The following is a 16,105-nucleotide window of genomic DNA, read 5'->3' on the forward strand; positions in this document are numbered from 1 at the left end:
CTAGAAAATGCATGTTACTGTATTGTTTATAAAAAAGAAAATGACTCCTGATAAATAAATAAAATGAAAAATAGTAAACCCTACAGCGGTGAGAAAAAAAGAAAAGAAAAATAGAATAAAAGGAACATGAAACATTTCGTACAGAAAATTGGTGAAGTATTTGCTTTTATTGTCTATACTTGTTTAAGGTATCGAAAAATTTGTTTTTGAATTATGTCTTTGTATGTAAATACTTGGTCATTGTTTTTGTTTATTGGACGCGACCTGGTTTTTAACTCAAATCTAGAGCACTCGAGATCCACCCACTATAAAAGCAAAAATATTCAAGCAATAAATCTTGCGGGTAAATTCCGTACAGGAGATCAAGAAAACGTATACCATTTATTTCTGTTGGTAAAGGTGTAAATCAACTGTTCTTTTAAGAATATTTCAGGATTGGAATGAAAAATTATAGTCTTTGACATTTAAAACATTAAACTATCCGGCAATTTCTTTGTTTGGAAAACATCGTTAACATGCAAAGACCAATATCTTCTTCCCCTTAAAATATTGTGTAATTAGCTGTCCCAAAACACACTCCGTGTCAGTTTCCCAAACATGTCCGACGTCACTCAGTTCACGTGACTGATCGTCTGCTTAATCCATTCCAATGCCCAAACATTTGGTGTCCTGAATGATCAAATAAAGCTGGTTGAAAAAACAGAAGGCGGCTTCACGGTCTGAAATGAAAGAGGACATACATGTAGGCCTAAATATGGGGTACCACTGTCATATGAACAATTGTTACTTCTTTCACAATGGCGTTTCATTTCTATGGGGCAGAGTTAACATTTAACGATAAAGTGAGTGCAACAACAACTTCAAAAGATCAACAGTGGTTGCACCGAAACTTTTACTGGGGTAAAAATATAGTCACAGGGCCCTTGCCTCCTGTTATAACTGAAATCATCGGGGAAAGTGTCACTATAAACCTGCTATTACCCCAGTCATTATCTTGGAACTTGGTCACGAGCACATCCGGGTCTATGACAGCATTCACCGCAGCTGAAGATGTCAAACACGTAACTTTTCTCAAAATCGCACCTACATAGTGGGAAAGATAAAAAGGACAATTGATAATGCCACCAAGGTTAGCGGGAAGCTGTTAAGTCTTGCAGCATGATTATCAATGTTCCGAAAAGGTAAGAACCCATTTCAGTTAAGTAACCCTCTTGTTTGAAGAAGTGTTTTAATCACTGAAATTTTAGCACAGTCGCGTTACCGTGTATGTTATTTATCCCGTTTGCTCTCCTTAGGTTTGTAAAAGAAACATGAAAATACATAAATCATGAAACACAGTTTCGCCATATATATCAAATGATTTAAACGTGTCGGATTCAGCATTAGCTGCCTTCAGAATTTGGATATTGGTTAATTCTGTGTTGGCGCAAGGGAAAAAATAATAAAACCAAAAGCATGTTAATGTTGCAATGTGTGTAGTTTTACAGCATGTTGATATAAATCTCGGGGACGTAGCTAAACATGGGTTATTTCTCCCAAATCAGTATAAACGAAACGGCGTGATGGATTTCGTCTGTGGCGTAATTAAGCCGATCACGGTTTGAACAATCAGATAACGTCACGGCATTGTGTTGTTGAGGTAGTTATCGCAAAGACTATGATGACGTCACAGACTTTTCTAGGATCCATTTGACAAAACAATTTGTGGGACTTCAGCCCAAACTTTTATGCAAATTCATCTCTTAAATATATCCATCAAATCGATAAAATTTTGACTGCTATTGCCGTGTTATGGTAATACAATTACTGTGAACTTTAAGCATGTAGCCTCAAATGTTTTCTTTTGTAAAGAAATGTTTTAAACTTGAACCCGAAATGGCTCTGTGAAAGAGACCAATGGTACCAGAAAAACCTGCTTGGTTCGGGTCTGTGTCCAATCAGCTGTGGCAAAAGCGACGCTTTAGGTGAATGGGCCAATGAAATCCCACTCCAAGGATGAAGAAAACTGAGCATATTTACCACACATCGCTATATTATAATATACATCGTGATAAAATCTCCATCATCCAACATTAACAAAATACTGACATGGAATAAGACACAAACTTAAAAAACCCCTCAACTCCATGCATTTTAGTTCCTTGATCCTTTAATCCTAGCTATCCTATCCTTTCTGTGCATGTTTGATCCTAGCTAGTTCTATCCTTTCTGTGATCCTTTAATCCTAGCTAGGCCTATCCTTTCTGTGAATATTTGATCCCAGCTAGTTCTATCCTTTCTGTGATCCTTTGATCCCAGCTAGTTCTATCGTTTCTGTGATCCTTTGATCCTAGCTAGGCCTATCGTTTCTGTGATCCTTTGATCCTAGCTAGGCCTATCTTTTCTGTGAACCTTTGATCCTAGCTGGGCTATCCTTTCTGTGATCCTTGGATCCTAGCTAGGCCTATCGTTTCTGTAATCCTTTGATCCTAGCTAGGCCTATTTTTTCCTGTGAACCTTTGATCCTTGCTAGGCCTATTCCTTCTGTGAACCTTTGATCCTAGCTAGGCCTATCCTTTCTGTAAACCCTTGATCCTAGCTAGGCCTATCTTTTCTGTGATCCTTTGATCCTAGCTAGGCTTATCGTTTCTGTGATGCTTTGATCCGAGCTAAGCCTATCGTTTCTGTGATGCTTTGATCCGAACTAAGCCTATCGTTTCTGTGAACCTTTGATCCTAGCTAGGCCTATCGTTTCTGTGATCCTTTGATCCGAACTAGGCCTATCGTTTCTGTGATCCTTTGATACTAGCTAGGCCAATCCTTTGGAACTCCCAGACTGCATCTACATGTACAACAAAGATTTTTAACAATATATGTTGTACAGATCAAAAGTTGTAAGTCACTTATTACTACGAGAAAGAATGTCGTGCTCGTTGCCAGAACTTTTGAAAGGATAGTTAGCTACCTCTATACGTACCTACCCAAGCCCATATAGACAAATGTAGAAGGGTCGCCTATGGAACGGTCGCCTCTAGGAGGTTGCTGTATCCACTTTTGACAGCTGTAATTTTTAATGCGGCCAGCATTATGGTGGGAGGAAACCGGGCAGACCCCGGAGAAAACCCACAACCATCTGAGGTTGCCTTTCAACGTATGGTCGGAGAGGAAGCCAGCATAGCTGGACCTGAACTCACAGCGACCGCATTGGTAAGAGGCTCCTGGGTCATTGCCCCTTGACGGCTTGCTAACCTCTGTCACGCAGGCGTCGCCAGCCGTATTGGATTGATTTAATTTATTTCATTGGTGTTTAACGCCGAATATTTCACTCATACGACGGCGGCCAGAATTATGGTGGGAGGAAACATGTCAGAGCCCGGAGGAAACCCACGACCATCCGCAAGTTGACCTAAAGACCTCCCCACACAGCCGTAGTGCAAGTAATGTGCCTCCTTGTTGCAGGACGGATTTCCTAAAGAGGACGCTCTTTTATCTAGTGCTGAGGCGACTTACCGAAGGCAAGTAAGCCGCACCGCCCGCACCATTATACTGATACGGGTCAACCAGCCGTTGCACTATCGCCTTCATGCTGAGAGAGGAAGCTGCATGTTCTTCTTTTAAAGCTTTAAGCGTGACTCAACCCAGGATTGATCCTCGTTCTACCGCTCCCGAACCGGGCGCTCGGGGAAGGTCAGCCGTATTGAAGTGCATATATACTAGTATACTGTGACCATACTTGCCCACATGTTTTTATCACTCCAGTAATAACTGTTCTCATATAGTATGGCGACACACACACACACACACACACACACACATATATATATATATATATATATATATATATATATATATATATATATATATATATATATATATATATATACCTGCGGGTGGCCTTGCATTTCACCCGAGCTCTTGCTCGGTTTCCTTCCACCATTATGCTGGCCGTTGTTGTATAAGTGAAATATTCTTGAGTACAGCGTAAAATACCAACGAAATAAATAAAATAATCCATGTTGATATTTGGATCAGTGGTCTAATATTTATATTTTGTTTATTTTTATGTTGTTTCCAAACTTGTGAAAGGCGGCAGTTGATATCACTATTATACACTCAAAACATTACTATGTTAACTTTTACAGGTAGTCACCCTCAGAATAGGCCTACATTCTAACATAACTCAGACAACAGACTTTCTAACAGATTATTTTTTGGAGTGTAATAGCTACATAGGCCTATGTGTATGTGTATTTACCGTTTTGGAAGAAAATGTTTCGCCTTACCTCATTCTGTTTCTGTGTCTGTCTGTCCATTTGTATGCATGCTTTGTCTCTCCATTGGGGCTATGTATTTGACCGAATTATTAGGTATGTTACGGATGGTTGATGTTGCATTACGAAATACGAGAAATTTTCAGTTTATAATCACGAAGAAATATTTTTCAACACGATCATTTTTTTTTCTTTTTTTCGTGAATTTCATCTGATAGATAACCCATATCGGCAATGTTATGTATGTTTATAAATCGGTACTAAATTATGGGCTTATAGTCCTATATCGCATAATTACTGTGCCAAAGGCTACAGCGAAGTAGGGATAGGATCGTTTACTCTGATGTCAACCTAGCTGGTCTATAGGTCAAGTTAATTACCTGAGCTTAATTGCTTGACCATAGTAGAAATTAACACCATGTCTCCTGGGCTAAGTTGTCGAACAGTGGCGGGCAACTTAGGCCATAATTTAATTGATGAAACTGCGAAAGGCTACAGTGCATCTACGCTTATGTAGCTACATGTAGGCCCTATATAGGCATAGACCTGTGTTGCGGGAGTTTGAAAATTTTCCACCGTTTCTTCCGTGATTTAGACATATAGTTTCACCAGAAAATGCAGAACTTAAGCTTTCCTAATGAGATTGAGCAATACAGGGTACATTGGGCAATAGTGTCCGTGAAATGTTATCGCTTAGAATGACAACAGGCATGTAGGTAGGCCTCTATGCCTTGTGAAACTCTGCATTGCGAAATTCATACAGTAGTGACAGAGACTGGTACATTGTGTCGTTTCTACGTGTTCTGGGTATCCATTTGTTTACCATTATTTCGACAGATCATTCCACATATTGTTTGACGCTGTTGCCTCTGGTGTCATTTGAAGTACAACACACTTAACTTTGACAGCCTTTCCGACACAAATCGAACTTAAAATAACGAAAGGTACGAGTCATTGACTCCCACAATGCACTGCGCGGAGTGAAAGGTCAAGGGCTGAAATAATAATTCAGCTACCCCAGATAAACTACAAGGAGGAGAGCAAGAGCTGCGAAAAAATACAATTTTCGATCAGAAAACAAGGACTTAACACAATGGGCAATATACACACTGTGGGGCCAAATGAAGCTCTGGTCATTTCGGGTAAGCATCTGCGATGTTTCGTTGCCTGATCTGTAAACATTGGTGAACAAACTGGCCACTACTTTCGGTGAATGTGAAATCTGGGTTTGTTTTGCTTTTACAACAACAACTACAATCACTACCCAGGTCGGCGTAGGAGCTACGTGATACTAGCCCAATGGGGAATTTTAAACGTGAGGGTGGTGTCACGTGGTGAATTGAAACGTCAATTCACTAAAGAAGCAGCTTTTCACAATGAACATCTGAGAAGGAGCTCATTGACTAACAGTAGGGTCAACCTAGTCTTTACAGCTGCCGCCCAATGTCTTTTTGAAACTGTATCTGCCTAAGAAATGCCATCAGAGTTTTGGAAAGTAATTGTAGCAAACAGTTTCGTCTTCCTTTTTCGTAGCCAGAATTTACCTGGAGAACTCGAAAGGAAATAGGTCGGCATGTCGTGAATAAAATATGCTCAAAGTAAATAAATAAATAAATAAAAAAAATTTAATTAGTCTAGAAAATGAAGGGAATTCCCCGTTTTATTCAGCATTTAACATATACCTGCTTATGTGTATTTCTGTTTGTAATCGTTATACATATGTCAAATGGAAGAGATTTCTGAAAACTACCACGATTTACTTTTACCCCTTTTTGGTAGCACTGTGCACGTGCCTTGCGTAACAGGAGACAGGATTTGTTTAAGTTGTTATCACATTAGGAATTTCACCACACTGTAACAGTCACCTTTATAAACAAAGTGTTTTATGATTTCCTGTATACAGTTTTGCCCAGATTTGATTTACGTGTCGCCAGCGACAGATAACATTATTGTTTTGCCGTTGGCCATTAAAATTCACGTGATTGTTGGGTAGACATGTGGAAATTTCAAATCCTGTGATTGTAAGTGGCTTATAGCTACATGTAGATAAAACCAATCTGTATGACTAAAATTTCATCTGAGGGGACTTGATTAAATATTAAGTAAATTAAGCATTCATGTTAACGAGATATGGGCAGAAGTTGACAGTCTTTCAAATTACATCAGGAGGAACAAGAAATGTTTAGCTGAAATGGTGCAAACGCACATGTGTAGGTGTCGCTTCGATCGCAATTTGACGTCTTCATCTCATCTCCTGGTAGGCCTGGTTTGTAAGTATGGATTTGTGGTGTGCTAAATTCTGTTACAGCTTTGTACATGGAGAGCCCTGCAGTTTAAAAAATGAATATTTGATATGACTCTCCACATGCATATGATAATGCTACTAGGTATTCACACTTAATCTCCACAGAGTTTTCCCCCTAATTCATGTGCCTATGGGGCCTTGAAAACCATGTAAAACCAGGAATTTGAAAATAAAGTTTCTAGGCCTTGAAAAGCCTGTAAAATCATTTTTTTTTTTTTTTATTTTCTTATAGTTGGGCCCAGAAAAGCCCTGAAATTGAGGTTACTGTTGATAGTATGTTGACATTCATTTCCAGAAATGTGTTCTCGAACACCTTTCAAATTGCTTGGCGCACAGCTTTGTATTACATTGTTCTAAGTGTGTATAAAGTGTAGAATATTTATTCCAAGTCTGTGGTAAAAAGACATGTGACTTTATAGAGCTGTGCTGTGTGTTCTTAAGGTGGCTGTTGTGGGGCACAGAACAAGAAGATGACTATAGGAGGCTGGGGCTGGGCCTGGTGGCTGGTCACAGATGTACAGAGGTAAGTCCTGAGTTTGTAAGAGTGCTGCTGGTTGGCTCCTATTTTCTCCATACATAATCCCAACCTCTGTATTACAGCAAAATAAGTGAGAAATTCTTAAGCACGACATAAAACATTAATGAAGTCAAATAGCGATTTGCTTAGCACATTAGCCTCTTTTAGAACATTCAAGAGCATCTGTTTGTGCAACTTTACATGATAACATGTGGGGTTGGGAGTTAAATCTGTGTAGTCAGCTTACATGGATATAAGGAATTTTTAAAAATATTTTTAAAGTTAAATTTATGAGGCAATATTCTCCATAATTTGGGTTGCCTTAAGGTGCATTTTACTTTGGGCACATGTATATGGTATCAGAAATATTCTTGTATTTGGTCCTGGGGCAGTATTATGGGTTGTCTCAGAATTTGTCAACTTCTTGACCAGCACAGGTATATGCACTTGGTATAGAAAAAACTGTATTAGACTTATGCGAAAGACAGCACTGCAATAAATTTAAGGATTATGGTGTCTAAATACATGTGGAAAAGATTTGACAGAAAGTTACTATAAAAAAAAATATGGAAGATGGATCTCAAATATGCTTTGCCAAGACTTCAGTTTCTTGTTTCGAGACAAGAATGCTCGAGCATTGTGTTTTTTTTTTTTGTTTTCTCAGTGTGTAGCTTTCATAAGTGTAAATTCTGTCTTGATTTTCCAGGATCTCTCTGGAGGTGATGACCTTGAACCCAGTTTGTGAACACGTGGAGACATCGGAGGGCGTGCCCCTGACCGTTACGGGTGTGGCACAAGTCAAGGTGATGACTGACCCACCAGACCTGCTGCAGACCGCGTGCGAGCAGTTTCTTGGGAAGCGTGTGGAACACATCGAACATGTCATTCTGCAGACACTGGAGGGTCATCTCAGAGCTATCCTGGGTAAGTCCCACATTCTCTACAAGAAGGATCTAGCGGTAGCTTATTTATTTATTTATTTATTTGATTGGTATTTTACGCTGTACTCAAGAATATTTGACTTACACTACGACAACAAGAATTATGGTGGGAGGAAACCGGGCAGAGCCAGGGGGAACCCATGACCATCTGCATGTTGGTGGCAGACCTTCTCACTTATGCCCGAAAAGGAATCCAGCATAAGCTGGACTTGAACTCACAACGTCGGTGTTGGTGAGAGGCTCCTGGGTCATTTTGCCGTAGTGGCATGCTAACCCCCTCGGCCACCCAAGTGGTGGCTTAACACTTGTGAGCAGTGTTACTGTATGTAGGCACCTAAGATGATTTGAAGTCAAAGACTTCGAATTCCAGTTTTAAGACATGTATATATGTAAAGGAATAAAGTAAAGCTAGTACATCTGAGATTTTCCGAAATGAATAAGTGGTGCTGATATTGGTTTATGAGGCAGGTCAAATGTCCAGTATAGCCTGTATACAGACTTTTACATGGGGTTATTGGACCGCTTTGGAGGCCTAATGGTTAGAGCGACCATCTGAAAGTCGGGAGTCGGGAAATGCTGATGTAGTGTTAAGTTTCATTTCATTCATTTATTGTGTTGTTGCTGTTATCCAGGGACCTTAAGTGTGGAGGCCATCTATCAGGACAGAGATCAATTTGCCCAGCTGGTCAGGGAAGTTGCTGCCCCAGACGTGGGGAAAATGGGCATTGAAATCCTCAGCTTCACCATCAAGGATGTTTACGACACCGTGGAGTACTTGTCATCTCTGGGTAGAGCTCAGACAGCTAACGTGAAGAGGGATGCCGACATTGGGGTGGCAGAGGCCAACAGAGATGCAGGAATTAGGGTATGACATTATTCAGCCAGCACAGGCGCTCTAAGAGCACAAAGCCCCACTGCATTTAAATGTAATACAGACATAGATGCACTTTAGGCGCATCTGTCAGAATTGTGTTAATAATACATGGATCCAGATTCTAATCCTGATCCAAATCGCAACCACAAACAGACAGTACAGACACAGACAAACACACGGTACAGGCACAGACAGACAGACAGACAAACACACAGTACAGACACAGACAAACAGACAGATACAGACACAGACAAACAGACAGATAAACACACAGTACAGACAAACAGACAAACACACAGTCCAGACTTAGACAAACACACAGTGCAGACACAGATAAACACACGACAGAGAAGCACACAGTATAGACACAGACAAACACATGGTACAGACACAGACAAACAGACAAACACACAGTACAGACACAGACAAACAGAGACAAACACAGAACAGGCAGATAGACAGACAGTACAAACAGTACCGACAAACGGACAATGCAGATAGACAGAGAGTACAGACAGATAAACAGACTTGACTTAGACTGACACAGACAGAGAAACACACAGATAAACAGGCAGATGAACAAACCCAGACAGAGACGCACACAAATAGACAGACAGTACGGACAGATAAACAGACTTGACACCGACACACAGACAAGCACAGAGAGATATACAGAGAGGTTGCTTCCTTTCTTTACTCTTGGCAGAGGTCAAAATAATCCTCTGTCAGATAAAAGAACAGTGAGATCAGATATTTGTGTGACGATGTTCTTTTGACATAATTTGGACGAATAAAATTTTATGTCTGTGTGTAGGAAGCTGAGTGTGAGAAGGCCAGGATGGACATGCGTTATGCAGCAGACACAAAGATCGCAGACTCCTCTAGACTTTACCAGATGCAGAAGGCCAACTTTGATATGGAAGTCAACGCAAGGGTAAGTCAAGCTTGCTCAGCATACATGACATCAAGTTGTTTTTCTGACCTCTGACATCTGTGTCGTCATCATTGCCTAATTTGCCAACACAACTTGACGTATTTTGAATATTGGATTGTGCCCTTCCATGGGTCCCCATAAATACACCCCGCATGTGTGAAGTCAATCAAATGAATGCTTGTTGAGAAAATTGAAGGACAGATGTTTCTAAACCTTTCTTTAATACATATAGTTAGACAATCATAATTGTAATAAATAATTTCGGGGCTGAGGTGGTTTGCACGTCATTGTATTGCTGAAACATGCTTGACTGCGGGTAAAACACTAATCAGATAAATGAGTAAATAATAGAACTTTTCTAGCAGCGTTATTTTGTTTTTACTTAATTACATACTGGTCTTCGGAAAAATGGAAAAAAAGAATTAAGCTTATTTCATGCACTTGTTACAGAAAGCTGAGGCAGAGTTGGCGTATGAACTCCAAGGGGCAAAGGAGCGTCAGAAAATCCGTAATGAAGATGTGGAGATTGAGGTGGTGGAGAGACGAAAACAGATCGACATTGAGGAGAAGGAGATTCTGCGTAAAGAGAAGGAACTGATGGCCACGGTCAAGTTACCTGCCGAGTCACAGGCGTACAAGGTGGAAACCATCGCTGAGGGACAGAGGTAAGTGGTAAAGAGAAGGAACTGATGGCCACGGTCAAGTTACCTGCCGAGTCACAGGCGTACAAAGTGGAAACCATCGCTGAGGGACAGAGGTAAGTGGTAAAGAGAAGGAACTGATGGCCACGGTCAAGTTACCTGCCGAGGCGCAGGCGTACAAGGTGGAAACCATCGCTGAGGGACAGAGGTAAGTGGTAAAGAGAAGGAACTGATGGCCACGGTCAAGTTACCTGCCGAGGCGCAGGCGTACAAGGTGGAAACCATCGCTGAGGGACAGAGGTAAGTGGTAAAGAGAAGGAACTGATGGCCACGGTCAAGTTACCTGCCGAGGCGCAGGCGTACAAGGTGGAAACCATCGCTGAGGGACAGAGGTAAGTGGAAAGTTCCAATTTTATCTTTGGGAGTATTATATATCTTTATGTGTAAAATTTGTTATTACCTAGTGAGTGTCGGTTATGAAAAGAGAAAAAAATTAGGGGATGATGGATAGGTGCAATTTTGTGACTGACTTGTTCATGGTTTCTTCAACAAGGACTCAAACTGTGGAGAATGCCAGGGCCGAGGCTGAGAGAATCCGGCTGATAGGCGGTTCTGAGGCAGCCGCCATTGAGGCAGTGGGTAAAGCCGAGGCCGAGAAGATGAGACTGAAGGCCTCTGCCTACAAACAGTACGGAGATGCAGCTATGATCAGTTTGGTACTCGACACACTGCCTAAGGTAAGGTCAAACAATGAATCCTGGATTAAAACTGATTGATGTGTTTGAAAGTTGTTAACCTCGTTTGGGTTGATCATCTGGAAAAGTTGCAATAGATAAAAGATGGTTTGCATCCTACTTTGAAAACCATTAAAAAAAAGAAATCCAGGCCTTGTTTTTTTCGTGTAGAGTTTTAATTTTTGGCGGATGCATACATAAACAGATGATGATGTTGTCGCGACTCACATCTCTCCATTTGCAAGGTTGTCATGGTTGTCATTTTTGGTGGATACACACATGTAGATATACAGATGACGATGTGTGCAAAAGCTCACCAGTAGTTCTACGATTTAGCCTGAGCGCTCTGGTTCCTCCACCCATGAAACTGACCTCCTTCATGCAAGTCAGAAAAATTTGAGTGGGTGTTGCAGCAACAGTTATAATACTAAATAAATAAATAAATTTGTACTCTGTGTGTGTTTCAGATTGCAGCTGAGGTGTCGGCACCTCTGATGAAGACAGAAGAGATTGTTCTGATTGGGGATGATCGTACAACAGGGGAGGTAAGCAGGTTAGTCAGTCAGCTGCCTCCTGCTGTACAGGCCCTTACCGGGGTGGACTTGTCCAAGGTAAGTCCTTTGTATAGTAAGTTTGTATGAGCACCTGAGATTTGTAATATGGGTCAGAACGACTCAAAGGTAAATGTAAAAGTTGATACCATTAAGTCTTTTACATCTATTTGCTTCTGATATTTTGAAGATTGCTGAAAGGCAATTGCTGCTGGCCATGCCCTCACAGGATATGTGGAATTTATGCCCTGCACAGTTGAATTGCTGGCTGACATGATTTTCTTGGATGTCGTCATATGACTGAAAAATTGTCAAGTATGACGTTAAACCTCAAGCACTCACTCACTCATTATCTTTGCGATGTTAAATTTATACCCTGCACAGTTAAATTATTGTGCAGGCTGATGTTATTTTTCTTTGTGACACTGCATTCCATGGCACGTCATTGTGACATCACGCCACTATACCAGCGCTGTCTGTAGTCGACATGGCTAGAATGATTTTCTTACCTCAGCTTTACATATATGTGAGACTGGCTTTCTATTTGATAAATAGTACAGGGACAAAACGGTAATATGCGCGTATTGAGAAGGGTATAGTGGGATTTAAATAGTGGGTGTGCAGCATGCCTAGCGTTAAAATTTCACACCCAGTGTTTAAATTCCCCTGTACCTTTTTCAACCCGCGGATGACTTAATTGTAAAGTTTTCTCAATGTAAAACTAGTCCAGAAAACTGAAGAAACATGTGATTGATAATTTTAGAGAAGTTTTAGAAGTCATCAAAGCGAATAAGTGTAAAAAAAAAAACTAACAACAACAGCAAAGAAAACACCAGATAATGGAAGTTCCGAACAAATAATTCAGTAAAATGCTTGTTCCATTTCCAGGTTTTGGGAAAAGTTCCTGGGGCTCAGTAGAGGTGACAACATGCCTCATTCTCACACAGCTCTGTTTCCATGGAAACTTCTGACTTCATAAACCACAATTTGTCCAGCTGTTCATCATCACACCGACAGCCTTGTTAACAGAGACAAGAATTAACTTTGCTGAAATTGCGACTTTATTTGGTTGTACGCATATAAAAGCGGAACAGAAGAATTCATTTCTTAGACTTCTCCGCTGACAGCAGCTGCTCATGTGTGTTTTGTCTTTCTTCTTGTTTTTTTTCTCTGTTGGGTTGATTAGTTTGGTGGGAAGGAAAGTATACATATATACTCTTGAATATAGGGCTATTGTTGATACTATCCCAATGTGTCTTTGCCATCCTAAGTAGCATTGATATTTTCCCCAGGTTCTTCCCCTTCCTTCTGTGAAGGGATACAATGCTGCCGCAAATCAAACATTTTAGCCATAGGCATTGTTGTAGTCATGTGTGTGTGTCAGTTTCTCGGGGAAACTAAAAGTAGATGATATGTGTAAATAAAAATAGACATGAGCAGTATGGAATATTGTTGATTGTATTATACATGTAGCTATAGAGAACATTACGGCTCTCGTGATCTTTGTTACAAAGTGTGAGATGGTTTCTCTCTTGTATATTCAGTGTATGGTTTCAACTATTTCTGGAGGTACAGATCTTAAGGCATGTATTAGGGAGATACTTTAATTCTTCAACCTTTTTGCACTTTTGGTTTTTAGTCAAGCATATTCTGAAGGCATTATTCAGTGTGGACTGATAAAATTACACTTCTTGTGAAGTCCTGAAATTGGTCAATCTAACACACATATTTGTATCTCCAAAATCAAATTAATAATGTCTAAAAAGGTTGAAGAATTAGGGTATGTTGTGAGCGACAATAAAGTACCAATATAGATAAGATTTGTGATAGTCCTGAACTGAACAGTGTCACAGGTATGGCCCAAAGGAGGATCTTCTGATCCTACTCGGTGCTAAGCCAGTCAGCTTTGCAAGCTCCACCTCTGATCTTTTGACATTGAAGTTAAAAATGGCTGATCTCTGCTTAATATCATTTAAATCTGTGATTTAAATAATGGTGGTATTTTTACATGTACCTACATCATTTCATATGTCTAAAATCTGATAGTGTATAAAAGAGGGTTATTTGCCCTGCGTATAAGCAAAGTATGCGAATGTTTTAGAATGATGATCAAAAATTACAAAGGTTTTGAGAGACCAACAGGAGTGACTACTGTAAATCTTCAACCTTTTCAACAAAGCACTTTTTTTCTGTGGAATTTATGCATACAATTGTTATGAAAATGATACCCAAATGATTTGTTTGTGACATTGAAGATGCAAGTTTCATAAAATTGTGGAAATTATTTCTCCACGCCCCATAGTCCTTTGAGAATGTTTCAATATATTGGTTGCAGAGGCTGTTGAAAAGATCTAGGGTATGTTGTGTTGCTCCATTTTATAAAGTCATAAGTTAAGGCGTGGATCTATCTATCATTCAGGTGAACAACAGAAAGAACCACGTAGTGGTTTGTCAAGATTTTGTCATGAATACTTATTCAGATTTGTGAACATATAATGACCAAATATATCCAAATAAATAATTACATCTTTTTACATTTTTAATTGTCACAACATGGAAAGCAAGTGGAGGACTTTTGGTCATGTGGTTCTGGCTTTTTTAGCAATCAAATGTGTTAACTGCAACTGTTGAAACACAAAAAGACGAGCAAGACTAGGGCATGAAAGTCATTCCCTTGCTAGTTGCTGGTGTTTTATCAAGCAGATATCATCAGTTTGAAAATGTTGATGTCAGTTTTTATGGGAACCACACATTTTTAAAATGCTCAAATTGTGTTCATAAAACAGAACACGCGTAGGGTGTGATACACTGACCAACATGTGAAATCAGTTATGAAATACCAGTGACCATTTTTCTCGTATTTTAAAGAAATTCATGAAGCTCTGAGATGCAAGGACAGAGTCAGTATGGTAATTTTTATATTATGTTACATTTTCCCTGAGTTTTAAGGCAGCAGAATAGTGTGTTGTGAATGTTTGGAAAGTTGAAGTTCTAGAAGGTTCCAGTTCGCCCATCTGACCTTGGATACTTGTGCTTGCCTGTTTGAATACTAATCATTGTCAAACATTGTAACGTGCTGAAGAAAGTACCCCACTTTGGAGTCACGTAGCACTGTCCTGGAGGGCATTTGTTTGACTCTTCAAACCATTTCTGGAGAATTTGATACAGTTTAAGATGGCATCCTGCGGTATTTTGATCAGTCAGCTAACGGCATGCATTTTGCATCCTTTGTGAATACCTTATCTTGCTCTGTGTTATCAGACTTGACTTTTAACAGGACCTGTATGGTCCATATTTTAATATTCGAAAAAATGTGTCGCTCTTTACCAATAGAATAGACCTGAAAGATTTTTACTTTTCTAGTGATGATCTGTCCTTATAATATATTATTGTTTTTCATCGTTATACATATTCATTGATGTGATTTTTTTTTACTCAGACTAAAAGGCATATTTATTTCTACTTGGCTGAGGTGGACACTGTTTTCTTAATTTTACTCTGTTAATGTTTCGTTATTTATCCTGAACAGTTTGCAGGGGTTGGACAAACAGCATGACTGATCATGAAAAGTAGTAAGATACTGTTTGTGTATGTGCAATTGGTTAGAGGCAGATGAAAATTTTGAAAATGAGAAATATTCTTGAAGTTTAATAACGCAGAAGATTTCAAGGGCAGATGTATTCCACGAAATGCTGATCAATGATGTGTTGTAAAGGTGTAAGAGTGTGCGTCTGTTAATACAACTGACACACTGGTTCCTAAGCTCTTAAGACTCCAAGTGTTTAGAAAAATTAGAACCACAGAATGTAAATGCAGTCCTGAAGTCATAGTTGTTCTGCAGTATGAGGACTGGTTCTGCAGTGCAATGACTGGTTGTTCTGCAGTACGAGGACTGGTTCTGCAGTGCAATGACTGGTTGTTCTGCAGTATGAGGACTGGTTCTGCAGTGCAATGAATGCTTGTTCTGCAGTACGAGGACTGGTTGTTCTGCAGGACGAGGATTGGTTGTTCTGCAGTACAAAGACTGGTTGTTCATATGTGGTAAAAGTTAAACCAGACTAAAGCCTTAATACCAGTGTTAATCTGATACAAAACTAATGACACTTTCAATCCAGACTGAAGTTGATACCAGTTATTTATAACTGGTAATACACTTTTGAACATTGCAGGGCCAGAATGTTAAACTTTTCCTATCATTTGATGAACATTACAGAGCCAGAATGTTACACTTTTCCTATCATTTGATGAATATTACAGGGCCAGAATGTTAAACTTACACTATCATTTAAAATGACAGGGTCTGGCTAAAAATGACGGTGAACATAATGAACTTACTGGTATTTTGAAAAAAAAACAAA

The 16,105-nt window shown here is 39.7% G+C and overlaps 1 protein-coding gene across 1 annotated transcript; it reads left to right on the forward strand.

The window, feature by feature from the left end:
- Nucleotides 1-5,256: 5,256 nt before the first annotated feature.
- LOC135476310 (flotillin-2-like) lies at nucleotides 5,257-16,105 on the forward strand. Its single transcript, XM_064756300.1, has 9 exons — nucleotides 5,257-5,392; nucleotides 6,997-7,078; nucleotides 7,779-7,996; nucleotides 8,646-8,878; nucleotides 9,702-9,821; nucleotides 10,272-10,486; nucleotides 11,016-11,199; nucleotides 11,664-11,807; nucleotides 12,636-16,105. Exons 1-9 carry the CDS (start codon nucleotides 5,344-5,346, stop codon nucleotides 12,663-12,665), a joined length of 1,275 nt encoding a protein of 424 aa, XP_064612370.1. The 5' UTR covers nucleotides 5,257-5,343; the 3' UTR covers nucleotides 12,666-16,105.

Source organism: Liolophura sinensis, chromosome 10, assembly GCF_032854445.1.
Source record: "Liolophura sinensis isolate JHLJ2023 chromosome 10, CUHK_Ljap_v2, whole genome shotgun sequence".
Classification (NCBI taxonomy): domain Eukaryota; kingdom Metazoa; phylum Mollusca; class Polyplacophora; order Chitonida; family Chitonidae; genus Liolophura; species Liolophura sinensis.